The following is a 14,891-nucleotide window of genomic DNA, read 5'->3' as shown; positions in this document are numbered from 1 at the left end:
TTGATAAAACTTACTTGGAAAAATGTGTTCAATATAATAGTGGTATATTTGTTAGAAAGGATGAGAATGGAGAACTTTATTCAAGAGTTGTTGTAATAAATGTTCTCTACTACTTGTTGTTAAGAAAGACTATACTGAATAGAGTTTTATAACTAAAACAGTATTTGATCTTCTTTCAGAAGTAGATTTGTACTCTCAGTGGATCAGTTTTATAAATAGAATTAGCTGGAAACATGCCTTTAGACAAGTGTTTCTTGAAATTGGTTAAAGGCTGAATTTAAATTAGAATCTCTAATATTTATTTTTAATTTTAATTTTAAAGTTTTTGCTATCATCACAGACAACTATTCAACTAATACACTTTATTTAAAAGCTTATTAGAAATTACTACTCTAGCAAGATCTTTTTTAATCCGAACAAAATGAAATCTACATTTTATTTAATAGTGCATCTTTTATAAAATATCAAAAATAGTTCATTATGTTTAAAAAAGTTTACTTTTCCAACATTGAACTTTAAAAAATTTGAGGATATATTTATGTTGAGGCTGAAGACATCTTTTGGCAGTTATTGTTTTATGTTGGTTGGTATTAAATGTTTTTTCTATTTATTAAAATAAATTATGTCTCCAGCTTGCTTCGTAAATTTTTTACGAGACGACCTATTTTGCCATTAAATGTTCTTTACAAAGCGAAATAAGTGCTGTTAATTTTCTATATTTAATACATTGGTGTGGACAATATCACACTCAAAGAGACTATATATATTGTTGCAAATGATAAAAAAAACTATTTAAATGCTCATAAAAAATAATCATTACAAATTAATAATCTCATATTAAAGAAAATTAACCTTTAAACGGCTTAATACTGAATAATGGCTTAATCATGAAATGGCTTAATAATGAAGAGCCAGTAAATAAAGATGCAGAATAAATCGAGACACCTTTACCTTTAATACAAAATGAAATAGATAAATATGGTTTGTGGTATGCTTTATTTTTAAGTGGTATGCTTTATTTTTATGTGGTATGCTTTATTTTTATGTGGTATGCTTTATTATTGATTATGCTATGTTGCTAGGTATATAACAAAAAAAAGTGAAATTAAATGTTCTTTGTGTCAAGACAATCTTTAAACTTATAAAATATCTTCACCTTATGTTAAAATATACCGTGAGGTTTGATGGAACCTAGTGAAAACAAGGCAGATTATGCATGGTTCTTATTTTGCACAAAAAGTGTTATTATTAACTAAATATGCCAATAAAGTGATAAGTTCAGCTTTAGCTACAATTAAAATTATTTTGATTTATTTATGGTTTGCTATAGTATAATTTGCACTTTTTTTTCACCAAGATATTTTATATTTGTTTGGTTGTTATTTTTCTAAAGCTTATTTATGGAAGATTATATTTTAATATACGCAATATTTTTTATTTAAAGAATATTATTTTTATTGATCAGTTGTGTTTAACCCAGGGCTGCGGAGTCGGTAAACCGCTGTTCCGACTCCAACTCCGACTCCTTAACTTATCATGGACCGACTCCGACTCCGACTCCTCCAAAAGTCACCAATTTGTAAAAACAAATTTACCGCGTTAAAATGTTAAGATTGCCTATTTCATCGCTATAATATAAATAATCCGACCACTTAGTGCTTTAAACAATATTTATTAGAAAACAATTTCTGAACTAAAAAATTTTCTGAACTTTTGTAAATAGATATACAATAACCTCTTATGCAGTCACTAATAAAATTATGAATTTGTCCTCAGAAATATTATTGCCTCCATCAGATCTTCCTTCATGGATGTCCTCAAATCTGATCTTATTATTTTTAGCGCAGAGAACAACCTCTTCACACTAACTTGAGTTGGTGGCAAGGCAGTAACTACTCGGGCAACTTCTCTGACCATTTCAGGATACATATCAATTGCTTGCAGTACTGTTACTTTTGATGAACAGTCAAATTGTTCCACTACTTTTAATGCACATGAAAAACTGAGTTGAAATTTACTGGCAGTGTTATCTGATAGGGATGACTCTTTTTCCATGCGGGAACGCTTTGTACGGTCTTTATGGTCCAAATATTTCTCAAAATCAAAATCTTCATCAGTAGATGATGTTGAAGATGTGGCAGTATGACCCAATTCTTCTTGTTCCTGACAGTTCTGTAACTTGTTCATTCTGACAGCTATTTCAAACAGAGCTTCTTTTCCTTTAGTCAGCTGTTGATCATCAAGAAGTATCCAATGCATTGGGTCTACATAAACAGCTGCCAAAAGAATCTTATTTTCTAATAGTACTTTTTCTCTCTGTTTCATTGAAGCGGCAATGCCACTTGCAAATAACGCTCCTTTTTGAGACAGGCAAAACATCAAGTTTTTCCACTCCTTAAGGAAAATGCCTGGAGTTAAGTCCTCTCCTTGCAGTTTTTTAGTCACTGCAAATGGATGTTTTAGCAATTCTTTAAGCTCTTTCACCTGTTTCCATTGGCTTTTATGTAGCATCAATTGAGGATTAGCCAAGTCTACAAGAAAGGGTTTCAGTTCAACCAAGCGTTGAATCATTAAATAGGTACTTCCCCATCGTGTGACTTGATCAATAATTGCCCCTTTTCCAGCGCGTCTCTTCAAAATTGAGTCAACTTTAGGAGTTGTGGCTGCAGTAGCCAATTTTCTCAACTTTTCAATTAGTGCAGCAGCATGTCCTTCTTGCAGACCATCCCGTATAGTCAGCTGTAGCGTATGCATAGCACAGCGCATGTGATGAATGCGAAAACGTATCGACATCGAAGTTTCAACAAGCTCATCTAAACTGGCATGTTGCTGTTCATCTGAAGCAACTTCGGTTTGCTCCTCTGTCTCTATACTGTGTTCCTCTATTTCAAATATATCTGTTTTTCTGAACCCAGTATGTTCTTCTAGCTGCCTGAAATAAAGCTGGAGAAATTCGCTGGTGTGATGAGCTTTGGTGTCTTTTACTGCCAATGTCTTGGTAACTATTTCATTATTTTCACAAACAAATCGGACATTGATCGCAAAATAGTTCACTCTGTGACGTGTACAGCCGTCCATTTTAAGAAACAAAGCGTCCTTTGAGAGATTCTTTAAGTTCTTTTTTTTGTTTAAAAGCTTCTTCGATCACTAATTTTCTAATACTCTCTCTCTCTCCAAAGAAATGCTAAGCTTGCGGGCCATTTCTCCATTAAGACCCATAAAAGCTGGTTTTGAAAATAATGATATAGGCAAAATTTGAGGGCTAGAGTTTGATACTTAAGCTTTAGACTGACAGAACAAAAAATATTTTAATGAATAATATATATAAATTCATATGAAATTTGTGAAACTTTGAAAGATTTTTTTTAATCTGGAGTCGGAGTTGGTATAATTTTTCCGACTCCGACTGAGACTCCAACCAAAAAGAGCTCCGACTCCACGACTCCGACTCCGACTCCACAGCCCTGGTTTAACCATAGCTACAATATTTTTGCTATAATATTTTAATATTTTTCTCAAGCTATATATTTGTTTCCATATTATTTGGATGATATGTTTTTGTGACTTTCTTATTAAGACCATAAATTGTAAAAGCTGGGCTAGTATTTTGAGATAAATAAGCAAGGAATCTGACTATGTATTTAAGTAAACCACGGTTGGCATTGAAATTAAATTTTTTAGTAAAGTTCAGTTTCTAGATACTGTGATACTAATATAAGTTTTATGAATTTTTTCTTTGAATTTAAATTAATTAATGTCTTAATAACATTTAGTGGTATTTACATCACATTGTTTTAATGGTATTGCTGGGTGTTGGCAAAAATTTTTATAATATAATATATATATAATATATCAAATTTATTACTGCTGAAACATAGAGCATCCATGCAGAACCGCCAGGTTATTGCAGCCATTGCTATAAATATAACCATATAATTGAAGCAGTTGTTTGAGGAGGATAATTACATAATGATGAGCAAGAATTTAATTGTATATGTTGCTGGAAGAAATACCATTTTGAATAAAACTGCTAGTAATCATATTCTGATGATAAAATAGCTATAAACGAGTTCAATGAATTGCATTGATATTTTCAGTTTTTAAGGCGTTCCACAATTTTGTAGAGATTTTGAATGAAATATTTGTTAAGAAATTGAATCTCGCTAGATAATCTGTTACTAGTTCAATGTTTAATTTTTGCCCTTGGCTACGTGTATGCATCCCAGTTTTATTAATTAATTTTATTAAGGTTTATTAATTACTGGAAATGTAAAATATGACTATTGAATTTTCTCATAAACAATTTTATACATTTGGACCAAGTTTCTATGCTGTTATCTTAAATCTGCCTTAAATTCAAATATTTATATCGTTCTTTGTACAGTAAATCTTTTATTTCTAAAGGCATTCTTGTTACTTTGCGTTGAATTTTTCCAGCCTTTTTGTATCTCCGTTTAGATACGGACACCATACTACATTTGCATATTCCAAATGTAGCCATGTATTCAATTTATACTATCAATTATTTGTGCGTTAATTACATTAAATGTTTTTATCAGTAAATTAAATGTTCTTTTTACCAATTTTTGTATTTGCTTTATTGCATGTGTTCAACATTTGCTTTTTCCATCATGTTAATTACTTATTATCTTTTGCTATTATCTTTGAGTTATTAGCATAAAATTGGAATTATTTGAGATAATCTCAAATAATTTCAATTTGATGATCCAATTTGTGAAACAAGGTTCCATGCTTGGGTCGAGTTTATTTATCTTTTTTTTTTAAAGAAAAATATGAAAGATGGACTAGGATCAAGAGTTTAATACCTATAATATTAAATGCTGTTTATTGATCAAATTCAATACATCTTTAGATCAAAAAGTTAGGTTGAGAACATACTCAATTGTTTTTACTGTTTGTGTGCTCATAGTTTATAAAATATGTTGATGTTTATAAAGAAGATTATTCAAATTCATTTTATCAGAAATTCAATTTTAATTCAAAAAATTGAGATTTAATACGTGACCAGATAAACTACACTTTGCACCTTTACACTAACACACATGTCTATAGTTTTCAACTTTCCAAATAAAAAAGGAAGCGCTTTTGCAGTTGGCTACTCATCTGATCTATCTGAAACATAAGTATGTCAGAACAGATGTCTATTATCTCATGTGATAACATAATGGCTAAATTATTTGTGAAATTCAGTCCCAACCAAGTAAACATCCTAATGTTGATTCTAGTGATCTTTATCAACAATCTTATTGATCATTTAACATCAATCCCTAGTTAAAGCAACTCTTGTTTTTTGAAAGCGACTGACTGGTCAAAAAGCCTTAGCATTTTCAGGCCACCATTTCATGGAAGAGAGCTCAATTGAAACCAATAGAGACATTGTTAAAACAATCTTTTTTTTTTTAAGAATTTATTAAAAATGTCAATATTGGGTTCAAAGGAAGAAAACCCAATATTGACATTTTTAATAAATTATATAATATTAGCAATTCCTCCAAAGCAGGAATTGCCAATATTGCCTAAGGACTAGCTTTCCTTAGGCAATATTAGCAATTCCTGCTATGGAGGTTGTATATTTTATTTTGAGAGAGCATGCAAAGCACTTGAAGTCCTAATTACACCTAAAGTTTATGTTGCCATCAATCACATAATTGAGTTTTCACATGGAAATAATATATTTCAGCCTATTTGTCAATGAAAATCAGGCTGTAAACTATGACATTACCCAGCTACCCATAGCTCTACAAAAATATTTTTTTATGAGATTTGTATCAAGCATTAAAATAAGTCAGATAAGCAAAATTAACAACAAATTATATCACTTTAAATTACTTAACTGTTTTATGGTAAACCACTTAAATTTGGATTATTTGAAATGCTGCAAAAAAATAGCAAAATTGTACAACTGTAATGGTTCAAGGTATCTATAAAGATTAAGAATAACCATGTGAATATTTTTATAAGGAGTTTGTCGATTATTGTAAAATGGGATAAATGGAGACAGTTTTTAGGGGTTTTTCGATACCTCTAACTAAGATATAGTTTTGGGATTGCATTTTTTGGCCCTATTTATGGTCATTTACTGTTCCTATAAAATTATATTTTAAAATTACATTTTTTGATAAATAAAATTTTTAATATATTTTGATAATGCTAACCTTATTTTTTCTGTTTTTTGTCTGTCCCTATTGACCTTGCATGTTGAGTGAAAAGCCAACTGTTTTAAATATTTGTCTCTATTCCACTTTTTTTAGGGTTATAATAGGGACACTATTAAAGGTTTTTAAAAATGTGTGTGCATACCTAAGGTGCACTGGTAACATTTAACACTAACCAGGATTGGCACAATTGGACATAAACCTTCAAAAAACTTTTTGTTTTAAATAACTTTAATAACTTTGTTTAAAGTTTCTATTACAACTATTATTAAATAAGTTCTGAGCATAAAAATTACAGATTTTCATTATAGTTTGACTATGTAAAGCATTATTGAGGATGTGATTACACATGCACAATGGCACACAATGAACACAAGTTAACAATGAAAATCATAATACGCATTAAATTGAAAAAGTTAAAAAATGAGCATCTTTGTTTTATAACCTTTTGAAATGAAACTAAAATAAAACTCAAGTACAGTATATTTTAAATACTAAAGTTGGCACATTTACCACTGTCTATGGTATTCACGAAATTCAAATTTTCACTATTTTATTATCATTTCCATAGAGTCTACATTGAATTTCAAAACATCTATACTTTTAAGAGTTGGTTAATAGTCCATATGATAAGTCACCAAAAAAAAAGCCTTGTCACTTGGAGCACCGAAAGGTGCTCTTTTGGGCCTAATCAAAAAAGGGTAATATTTTTAATGATCAATTTTTTTTTTCAAAAATGTGCTTTTCATATATCGTTGGAAAGATAGTTTAATGCTGATTCATATTCGTATAAGAACTATGGGTTAAAAACAAATTGTTTAAAGAACACAATTTATTATGTCTATGAAACAAGTTATAAAAAACACAGTAAGTAATAAGATTCTTTAGTAATTATTGTCTTTATTATTTTTTTAGTATGTACTTTTGATAACAAAAACATGTTTTCAAATAATATATCTAATAAAAGTTATTTAAAACAATATGGTTAACTTATGAGTAAAAAATTTATCAAATAAATCTTCAAATATGTTTTTGTCATCAGTGTCGTCAAAGTATTCAAAATTGTTGATACCATCATCCTGCGTTTTCAAAGTTTGTCTTTCCTATAAAATAATACGATGTAATTAAGTATAGTAAATTATGGAATGCTCATTTATATTAAAAAATGGTAACAAATTGCGTCAAGTTTTAATCATATTAAAAGCTTTGTTGTCTCTTTAAAATCTCTTTCTTGCAACAACTTTCTCCTTGACAACCACCACAAGTGGAAAGGCACTTAAGACCATGTTTTCGACAATTGCAAGTATATAAACCACATTGGTTTTTTAAAGACATTTTATAGTTGCATCTTATAACACTTAGAAGGTTTTGCGGTGCTACATCGTTATCAGTTGTTATTGGGATAAGAGCATTATTTTCTTTTTTCCATCCCCAGTCTTCAGGATTAAGATTCAAACACTTGTCAAGTAACTTTTAATTGATAACTTGAAGATGGATGCGTAACCCATGTTAGTAAGCCGTTTATATAGTTGGTGGTAACTTATGAGGTTCAATTATACTTTTGCAAGTCATTTCCAAATACTTTTGATATCTACAATGGAAAGATTAGTTTGTAGTTATTTTTCATTTTTTTAACTACCAGAATAGAATTAATTAAGACCTACTTTATAAAAAGCAGTTTAGTACCCCCTTAAGATGTACAATAGGATGCTAGTGGAGTATCTTTGTAGTAATTAATATCTCTGTTTCATGGTGGGTTATGTAGATTGTGTAAATGATCAACATTTAGTAACAGTATACAAACCTTAATTTTATCAATTTTTCAACTAGTGCTCCATTGTAAATAGTTTTAAATGCCAAAATTGCTGCTTTACCAACTGCATCTTTATCTGTCCAAAAGCTTGTCATTGATTGTAATATTTCTTGGAGCTCATTAGATTTTCTTAGAAGACTTTAAAAGCTGGGTTTACCTTTTCTGTATGTTGCAGAGGTGGTATCACACCCTGACCATAAATGTACAAATAATAAACGCTCTTTAAACTTGCTGATTGTGTGAGATGATTTTTTGATGCTCAAGAAATGATTGCCCTTTCCAGGCATGAAATAGACATTCATGTTTTCTCTCTAATCATACAAAAGCATAACAGCTATATCAGTGTCATCAGTTGCTACTACAACTTCACTGTTTAATGGTAGCTGTAAAACAGTTGAAACAATTTTTGCAATTTATTTGGTTTCCTTATCAGTCCGTTTTTAAATAACGCATGAGATGTGGTAGTCAACTCGTAACTAAAATAGTGTTTCACATTATCATCTCTTAAAGCAATTGCAGCAAGCCTTGTGAACGGAATGGTTGAGTTAACATGAATAGAGCTGCCTTTCTTTAGTTTTATTACTTCATGCAATGCATAACTAAATTGTCCAATTTGTTATGGATCATCAATCCTATTTACTCAGATTTTTTACAATTTATAGCTGTCATTTCCAATTATAGAGACAAGACCTGTTGATAGAGAATGCAATTTTGAGTCTTGATATATAAACGGATATCGTCTCCTTAACCACTTTACAAATTTTTTGCAGTCTAACAAGTCCCTTGCATATCTTGCTAACCTTTCTTTGTGCTGTTCGCTTGTTTCTATTTCACATCCTGTTAGAGTTGTCATGGCTTCGTGTATAGCCGCTAAGTACCCAAAGAGTTCTGACTCTTTCTGTTAGTCCATTTCCTCGAGTTTAGTCACCTCTACTTTTTACAGAACACATTAATCTTTGTTCTATTACCAAATCAGGTTAAAGCCCCATTCAAAAATGACTGATCCTTCGTACAGCATGTGATCCATTACAAAAGCAGTCACTTAACCAAGAACTTTTGAGTCACCAGTGTTCCATTTCTTGAACATAAATTCTAATACTCTTGACTAGTTTATGTGCCCAGTTAAAGCAAATAAATTTAGCATAAGTTTTGTTGTGTGTAGGTGAAGAAACTAATTTGATGTTCTCCCTGCAATTATGATGTTTATTGCGATTACAACATTCCATATGTTAAAGCCAGAGTTTGCAGTTGTAGATTTGATTTCAGAGATTTGATGAATTTGTCTACTTTACTTGAAATGGTGACTTAACAAATGAATTGTTCTGTTTCTACAAACTTCTCACATTTGTTTCAGTTGAAGTACATTTCATTGCTTTTTCGGTAGGTAGAAACAAGGAAAGATTCATTTCTCTGTCATCAACAAGGATATCCAGCACTATAATTTTAAGAGCACTTTCTGCTAGAATGTGTGCTCAAAGTGACCGTTCATTAGCTTTTCTTGACAACATATGTATAATACTATTTTCTGCAAATATCTCATTAAGCAACACCTCCAAACCAGATCATCCCCTAAGTTTACCAATGCTTCCAATATAACTCATAACAATATAAAAACCACCCAATCTGCATACTATATTCAAATTTTCTTCTTTAATGATTGCTGTCGCTTTTATTCATAATGGTTGGTCAAAAGTTATACAAGGTATTGGTATGTTTAATTTTTCAGCCTGATCCATAACAAAACGAAGAGTGGAGTAAATGCATGTTTTATAAGAAAGATTGAGATTAATTATTGGAAGGAACGAAACTAATGATTTTTGATAACAAGTTAAAATTTAATTATATGGGAAATGTAATCGAAAATGCCATTTCTCTGTAAGGTTTAAATTTAATAATCTGGAAGCCAATGTTACTAGATCCTAAATAAGGTATTATTTTAACATCATGATCTGTAATTAAATCAGATGTTTCCTTTTCTTGTTTTGAACGTTTTATAGATCTTTTTTGGCGTTCAGATACCAAGCTATTCGATATGATACCCATCCCGTGAAATGTGCCTTCTCCAGATAGTGTGGCAGTATTGTGGTCTATATTATCAGCAACCCACTGAACAACTAATGGCAGCCTTTCTTGTAGCTTAACAATGTCATTTGCTTCAATGGCAGATTGTTTGAAGCGAAGGATTTTATCTGATGTGATAGAGAATCTATATTTTGAAAGATGATCAACTAGCCACTTAAAACCAAAAGATTTGTCTAATTCAACACCGATTCCAAACGAAATTGGAGATATTGATTTAGGCCTTGAAGCTTGCGAGATACATTGTCCAATCTTATTTATTTTATTTTGGATGGAATTAATAATTGAAGAAATGTCATTAATGCTATGCTCGGAACCCATGTTACTGGATCATCTTTGCAATTAACTATATCATCTGTAGTAGGGTGTTCATCTTTATTATAAGGGATTTTCCTTATATCTAATTTAGTAATCTTTGCTTTTGCTCTAACTAGATCATTAACTATTTTTATTGTATTCTTCTTCATTTTATTAATAAGATATCATATCTTTAAAACAAACCACATCTGCTCGACCTTTTAACTCAGCGAAGAATATGTGGTTACCGCAATGATCTTTTAATTTCTTTTTAAGCCATTTAGTTGAATATATGTTTTCGTCATTTCCATTAAGTTGGTACATCTTCTCATGAAGTTTCTTCAATGTGCACAATTCACTATCTGCGTCCTCTTCTAACCAATTACAAATTTTTAGAAATGGTTTTGACATTGATAGGTCAAGGGGTCTTCTTTTTTATATTTTCATATGGCACATGCAGTCTAAACTTTGTCATACATGTGTTATGGTAAACAGGTCGAACCGCGACAAGATCGATACAACTTTCTAGACATCCCATAACTGTTTTTCCCCACGCGTTTCTTTCAAATTATAATTAATATTATATAAAATGTAATTAATAAATAATTATTTAATAAGTTTAATAAGTTTTTCACAAATTAATGAACTAAAATATATGGAATGACCAACATTGCCTGATTTAAATTAATCAAGTTGTTGTGGGACGAGTCAGATAGAAATGTGAGAAAATGCAACCAATCAAAAACACTTTTGGACATTCATAAAAACAAGTATCAAGTTCATCAAATATCAAGTTAATCAGAACTACACAGAAACTTTTCTTTTCTTTTTTTTTTGTGTATATTATCAAACATAAAACTTATTATTAAACTAATATTTACATATATTATTAAACTTATTTAATTTATATTAATTTTATAGACAAAAGTACACTAGGCTTGGTTGGGAACCACGCATGCAATATTTAGTTATTATTTTGATAACAGGGTTTCTTTTATTGTCAACATTTTTTTCGCAAAGAAAACAATCTTTCCAACAAATCTTTCCAAACAATTTTTCCAGTGAAAAGAGATCCCAAGAATAGAATATAATTTTTTGTGTGCAGAGTTCTATGATCTACAAATGTTCTTCTACACCTATGTTAAACTAGAATTCTACCTATTAGTTTCTGATTTTTCATAAAATTGAAGTACGCAGTTAAATCTTTCATAAATTTTTTGATGAACTTTATTAGTGTTTTTAATCCCTTCAACTTAACTATGATGTTTTACTCTTTACTGAGTGTTTTGTCAATAATAAACAGTTTTTTGCATATCAACCACTTTTCTTCGATGGCAATTAAGATAATCGTTATCAGAAGGAAGATATAACCGTAATAATCGTGTAAACTAAAACCATGTTTATAACTATTATATTAGTGGATTAATAAATGTACCATTACAGATTCGAATTTAATTCAATACTAAAAATAAAGTTTTTATAAAGAGTAAAGAAAGAAATTGAAAATAAGTAAAATAAATTACCAAATGTTTTTTATGGTTTCTTTAACAAATTAGGCGTTACACCTTAAATAAACATAAAATACTAAATATCGTATAATTTTTAACTATTACTTAAAATTGTATATATTGCATAATTTTTAAATATCGTGTAATTTTCAACTATTACTTAAAATTGCATATATCGTATAATTTTTAAATATCGCATAATTTTTAACTATTACTTAAAATTGTTTACTAAATCGTATAATAAAAATATAAATGTTTACAACATGCATATTAACTTAGTATGTAATATTAAATGTTTTAATGCCCATGGATACCGTAAAGTTCATTGAATCTATATAATGTTGCGTTAAAGTAACAAGCATATCTTATTGGTTTTTCATTTTCTACCTACAGTTTTTATACGAAAATGAATTGAAATTAAATTATCTTTCCAACCATATATGAAAAGCATATTTTTGAAAAAAAATTTTTGACCATAAAAATTATTACCCTTTTTTAATTAGGCCTAAAAGTACATTTTCCGATGCTTCAATTTATGGGGCTTTTTTTTGTGAAGTATGTTATGTTTATGTTTACTTGTGCAAAGTTTTAGCTTTATAGTATTTTATTCTAGGTTTGGGTGATTTTTTTAGTTCCAGCGGACTCTAATCATACATCCTAATATTTAGGATTAGCTGAACAGTAATTTATCTTAAACTTGAAGAAAAACAAGGTGAGATCTTTTCTGTATTTTGCAGAACGCAGAAAAAGATATTCAGTACAAAGCTTGATCATCTAGGTTAAAGTTACAATTTCGCTTCTTTTCTAAGTTTTGGGCTAAATCGATAATAACCTGCACTGTCCCAATTCACCCTTAATTTGTATAATTTTTCCTATAAACTTGAAATCAATCAAAATGTATTAGTTAACGTTTCTTTCTCTATTCACCCTGTTTTACGGTAATGTAAATGCATAATAATTCTCTTTCTTAAAAAATATTTTATTACATCTAATGCTAAGTTATATTTTTTTACAGTAGCTTCAGAATCATGCTTGAATTTGTTGACAGACATTGCTGTTGAACATTTTATGAAACTGTGTTCTTTGTTACGAGAGCGTCTAGAACATTCATCGTTGAACTCTAAGCAGACTGTAATTGTAATATCTTCTTTTAATATTTTATTTTATTTTGCTTCTATTATCCTAACAACTATTATTATTTATTAATGATAATTTAATGACTCAGTGCTTTGATATAAATTTAAACGTTAAAAAACATTTTTGATTAATTTTAGGATATCATAAAGTTAGTTTTTTCAGAGGCTTTAATGGAAAGTCTTACTTCATTGCAAGACTATTGGTTAAAAAGTGTCAAGCAAGTAGCTGTTAAATTAGAAAAGGAAAATGTTGCGTTGCTTGAAGAATACAACTTTCTTAGGGTATGATAGTTTAATAAAATTGAGATTATTTGACTATAAGGAAAAAACAGAAGTATTTAAATTATATAGCAGGTAACTTATACTGTAGTATTAAGTTATTTTCACTATAATATTTACTATATTATATCGCCTCATTCGAAGGAAATACTTGGGTCCGAATAATTCCAAACATTTAAAATTTTTGTAATAAATCAATAAAGAATATATCAAAATTAAATAGAATTAGTTATGCAGAACATAAAGTTTTGACTAAATTATGTCATTTCCAAACGCAACATATTTCAATTTTAATGAAAAACATAATGAGATTATGTTATATTGGTTGTGCAGAGTTATTTGTTTAGACGGGCCAAGCTTTTTTTGTTGCTTGAGAAAAATATCGAGCGTTAACAAATTTATTCATTTTTCATAAATTGTTTGAAAAATATTGCCGTATAAAATTTACACCTCTCATTTTTTAGAGAATCTCAAACGCCAATAAAAGCTCTCGCGACTCTAAGTTCGTTCTTTAACATTAAAATAGTAGTTTCGATTATTAATTAAATATTTAATTAACAATTATAATTTTGATTTTCAATCTCCATCTTAATTTTAAAGTTTTTGTAATTCTCATTTTTTTTAACTTTATTTTTCATAATTTTTAAATCGTATTGTAGGATTCTCCATTTAAAGCTGTTAAAGAAGAAATAAACAGGTGATCGCAAATCTATTGACAATTGGCGTAAATATGTTGACATACTGCATCACAGATTCGTTAAAAATTGCTATATAAGCTGGTTATCTCTACGATGATACACGAATTGTACGAGCTAGTTATCGATACCATAGTACACGATATATACGAATTACTCATCTTTGAAAAATCTTAACTAGTATCAATTTAGTTAATATTTAATAACAATATTTAATAGTTTCAAATAAGTTATTAAATTTTTTATTTTACTGTAGTTAATAAGTAAATTGACAACAAGTGTTTTGTTCGCAAAAAATAATTAAAATGGGGTTGAATTCAAAATAGGGTTGTTTTCACACCTACCGTGAGTTTGTCAAAACTTAATATAATATGTTAGATTACTTGGAAAGTAGACATGAATTGGAAATGAATTTTTGCAGTCGTCAATGTTATACTCTAAGGGTTGGTTTAAAATTGTTCTCACTTTAAAATTTAAATCATTTATGTACTTATTTTGATCAAACTTTCAAAGCGCAGTTATCCAAATTAAGGTCCACCTGGACAAAATTTAGATAAATATGAATTTGGTATCATTCGGAACATCATTTCATTAACTTTAACATGTATAAAATCCATTCAAAAAAGTTGCGATTATTTTAGTTCATCCCACCTTTTAAAAAATTTCTTGAAAATACAAAAAAGTTTCCGTAGTTTCTGATGCCAATAAGTTGCAATAACTTGTTAAATTGCTTAGTATTAATGAAATTTTACCCAGATAGAGCTTAACGTGTAAAAATTATAAAAAATAAAATGGATGACTTACCTTAATCGTAACCCTGCAAAACCAGCCTATACAACGAATATGTTAAAATGAGATAATTTGACGCAAAGTATAAAAAGTCTTTAACAAAAGCCACTAAACCAAAA

General features: G+C 29.3%; 1 protein-coding gene across 3 annotated transcripts in view; it reads left to right on the top strand.

Annotated features, from left to right (window-relative positions):
* LOC100211258 (uncharacterized) overlaps positions 1-14,228 on the top strand; it is a 32,703-nt gene extending 18,475 nt beyond the window's left edge. For 2 of the 3 annotated variants that reach the window (XM_065792495.1, XM_065792497.1), the window contains exons 4-6: positions 12,889-13,010; positions 13,148-13,291; positions 13,948-14,228. In XM_065792495.1, coding sequence (XP_065648567.1) covers positions 12,889-13,010; positions 13,148-13,291; positions 13,948-13,989 — 308 coding nt within the window. In that variant the 3' untranslated portion in view covers positions 13,990-14,228. The remainder of the gene's footprint in view (positions 1-12,888; positions 13,011-13,147; positions 13,292-13,947) is intronic. The other variant, XM_065792496.1, reaches the window with a different exon arrangement.
* The last annotated feature ends 663 nt before the right edge of the window (positions 14,229-14,891 follow it).

This window comes from Hydra vulgaris, chromosome 03 (assembly GCF_038396675.1).
Source record: "Hydra vulgaris chromosome 03, alternate assembly HydraT2T_AEP".
In the NCBI taxonomy this organism is placed as follows: domain Eukaryota; kingdom Metazoa; phylum Cnidaria; class Hydrozoa; order Anthoathecata; family Hydridae; genus Hydra; species Hydra vulgaris.
This window is presented reverse-complemented; position numbering and strand designations above follow the sequence as displayed.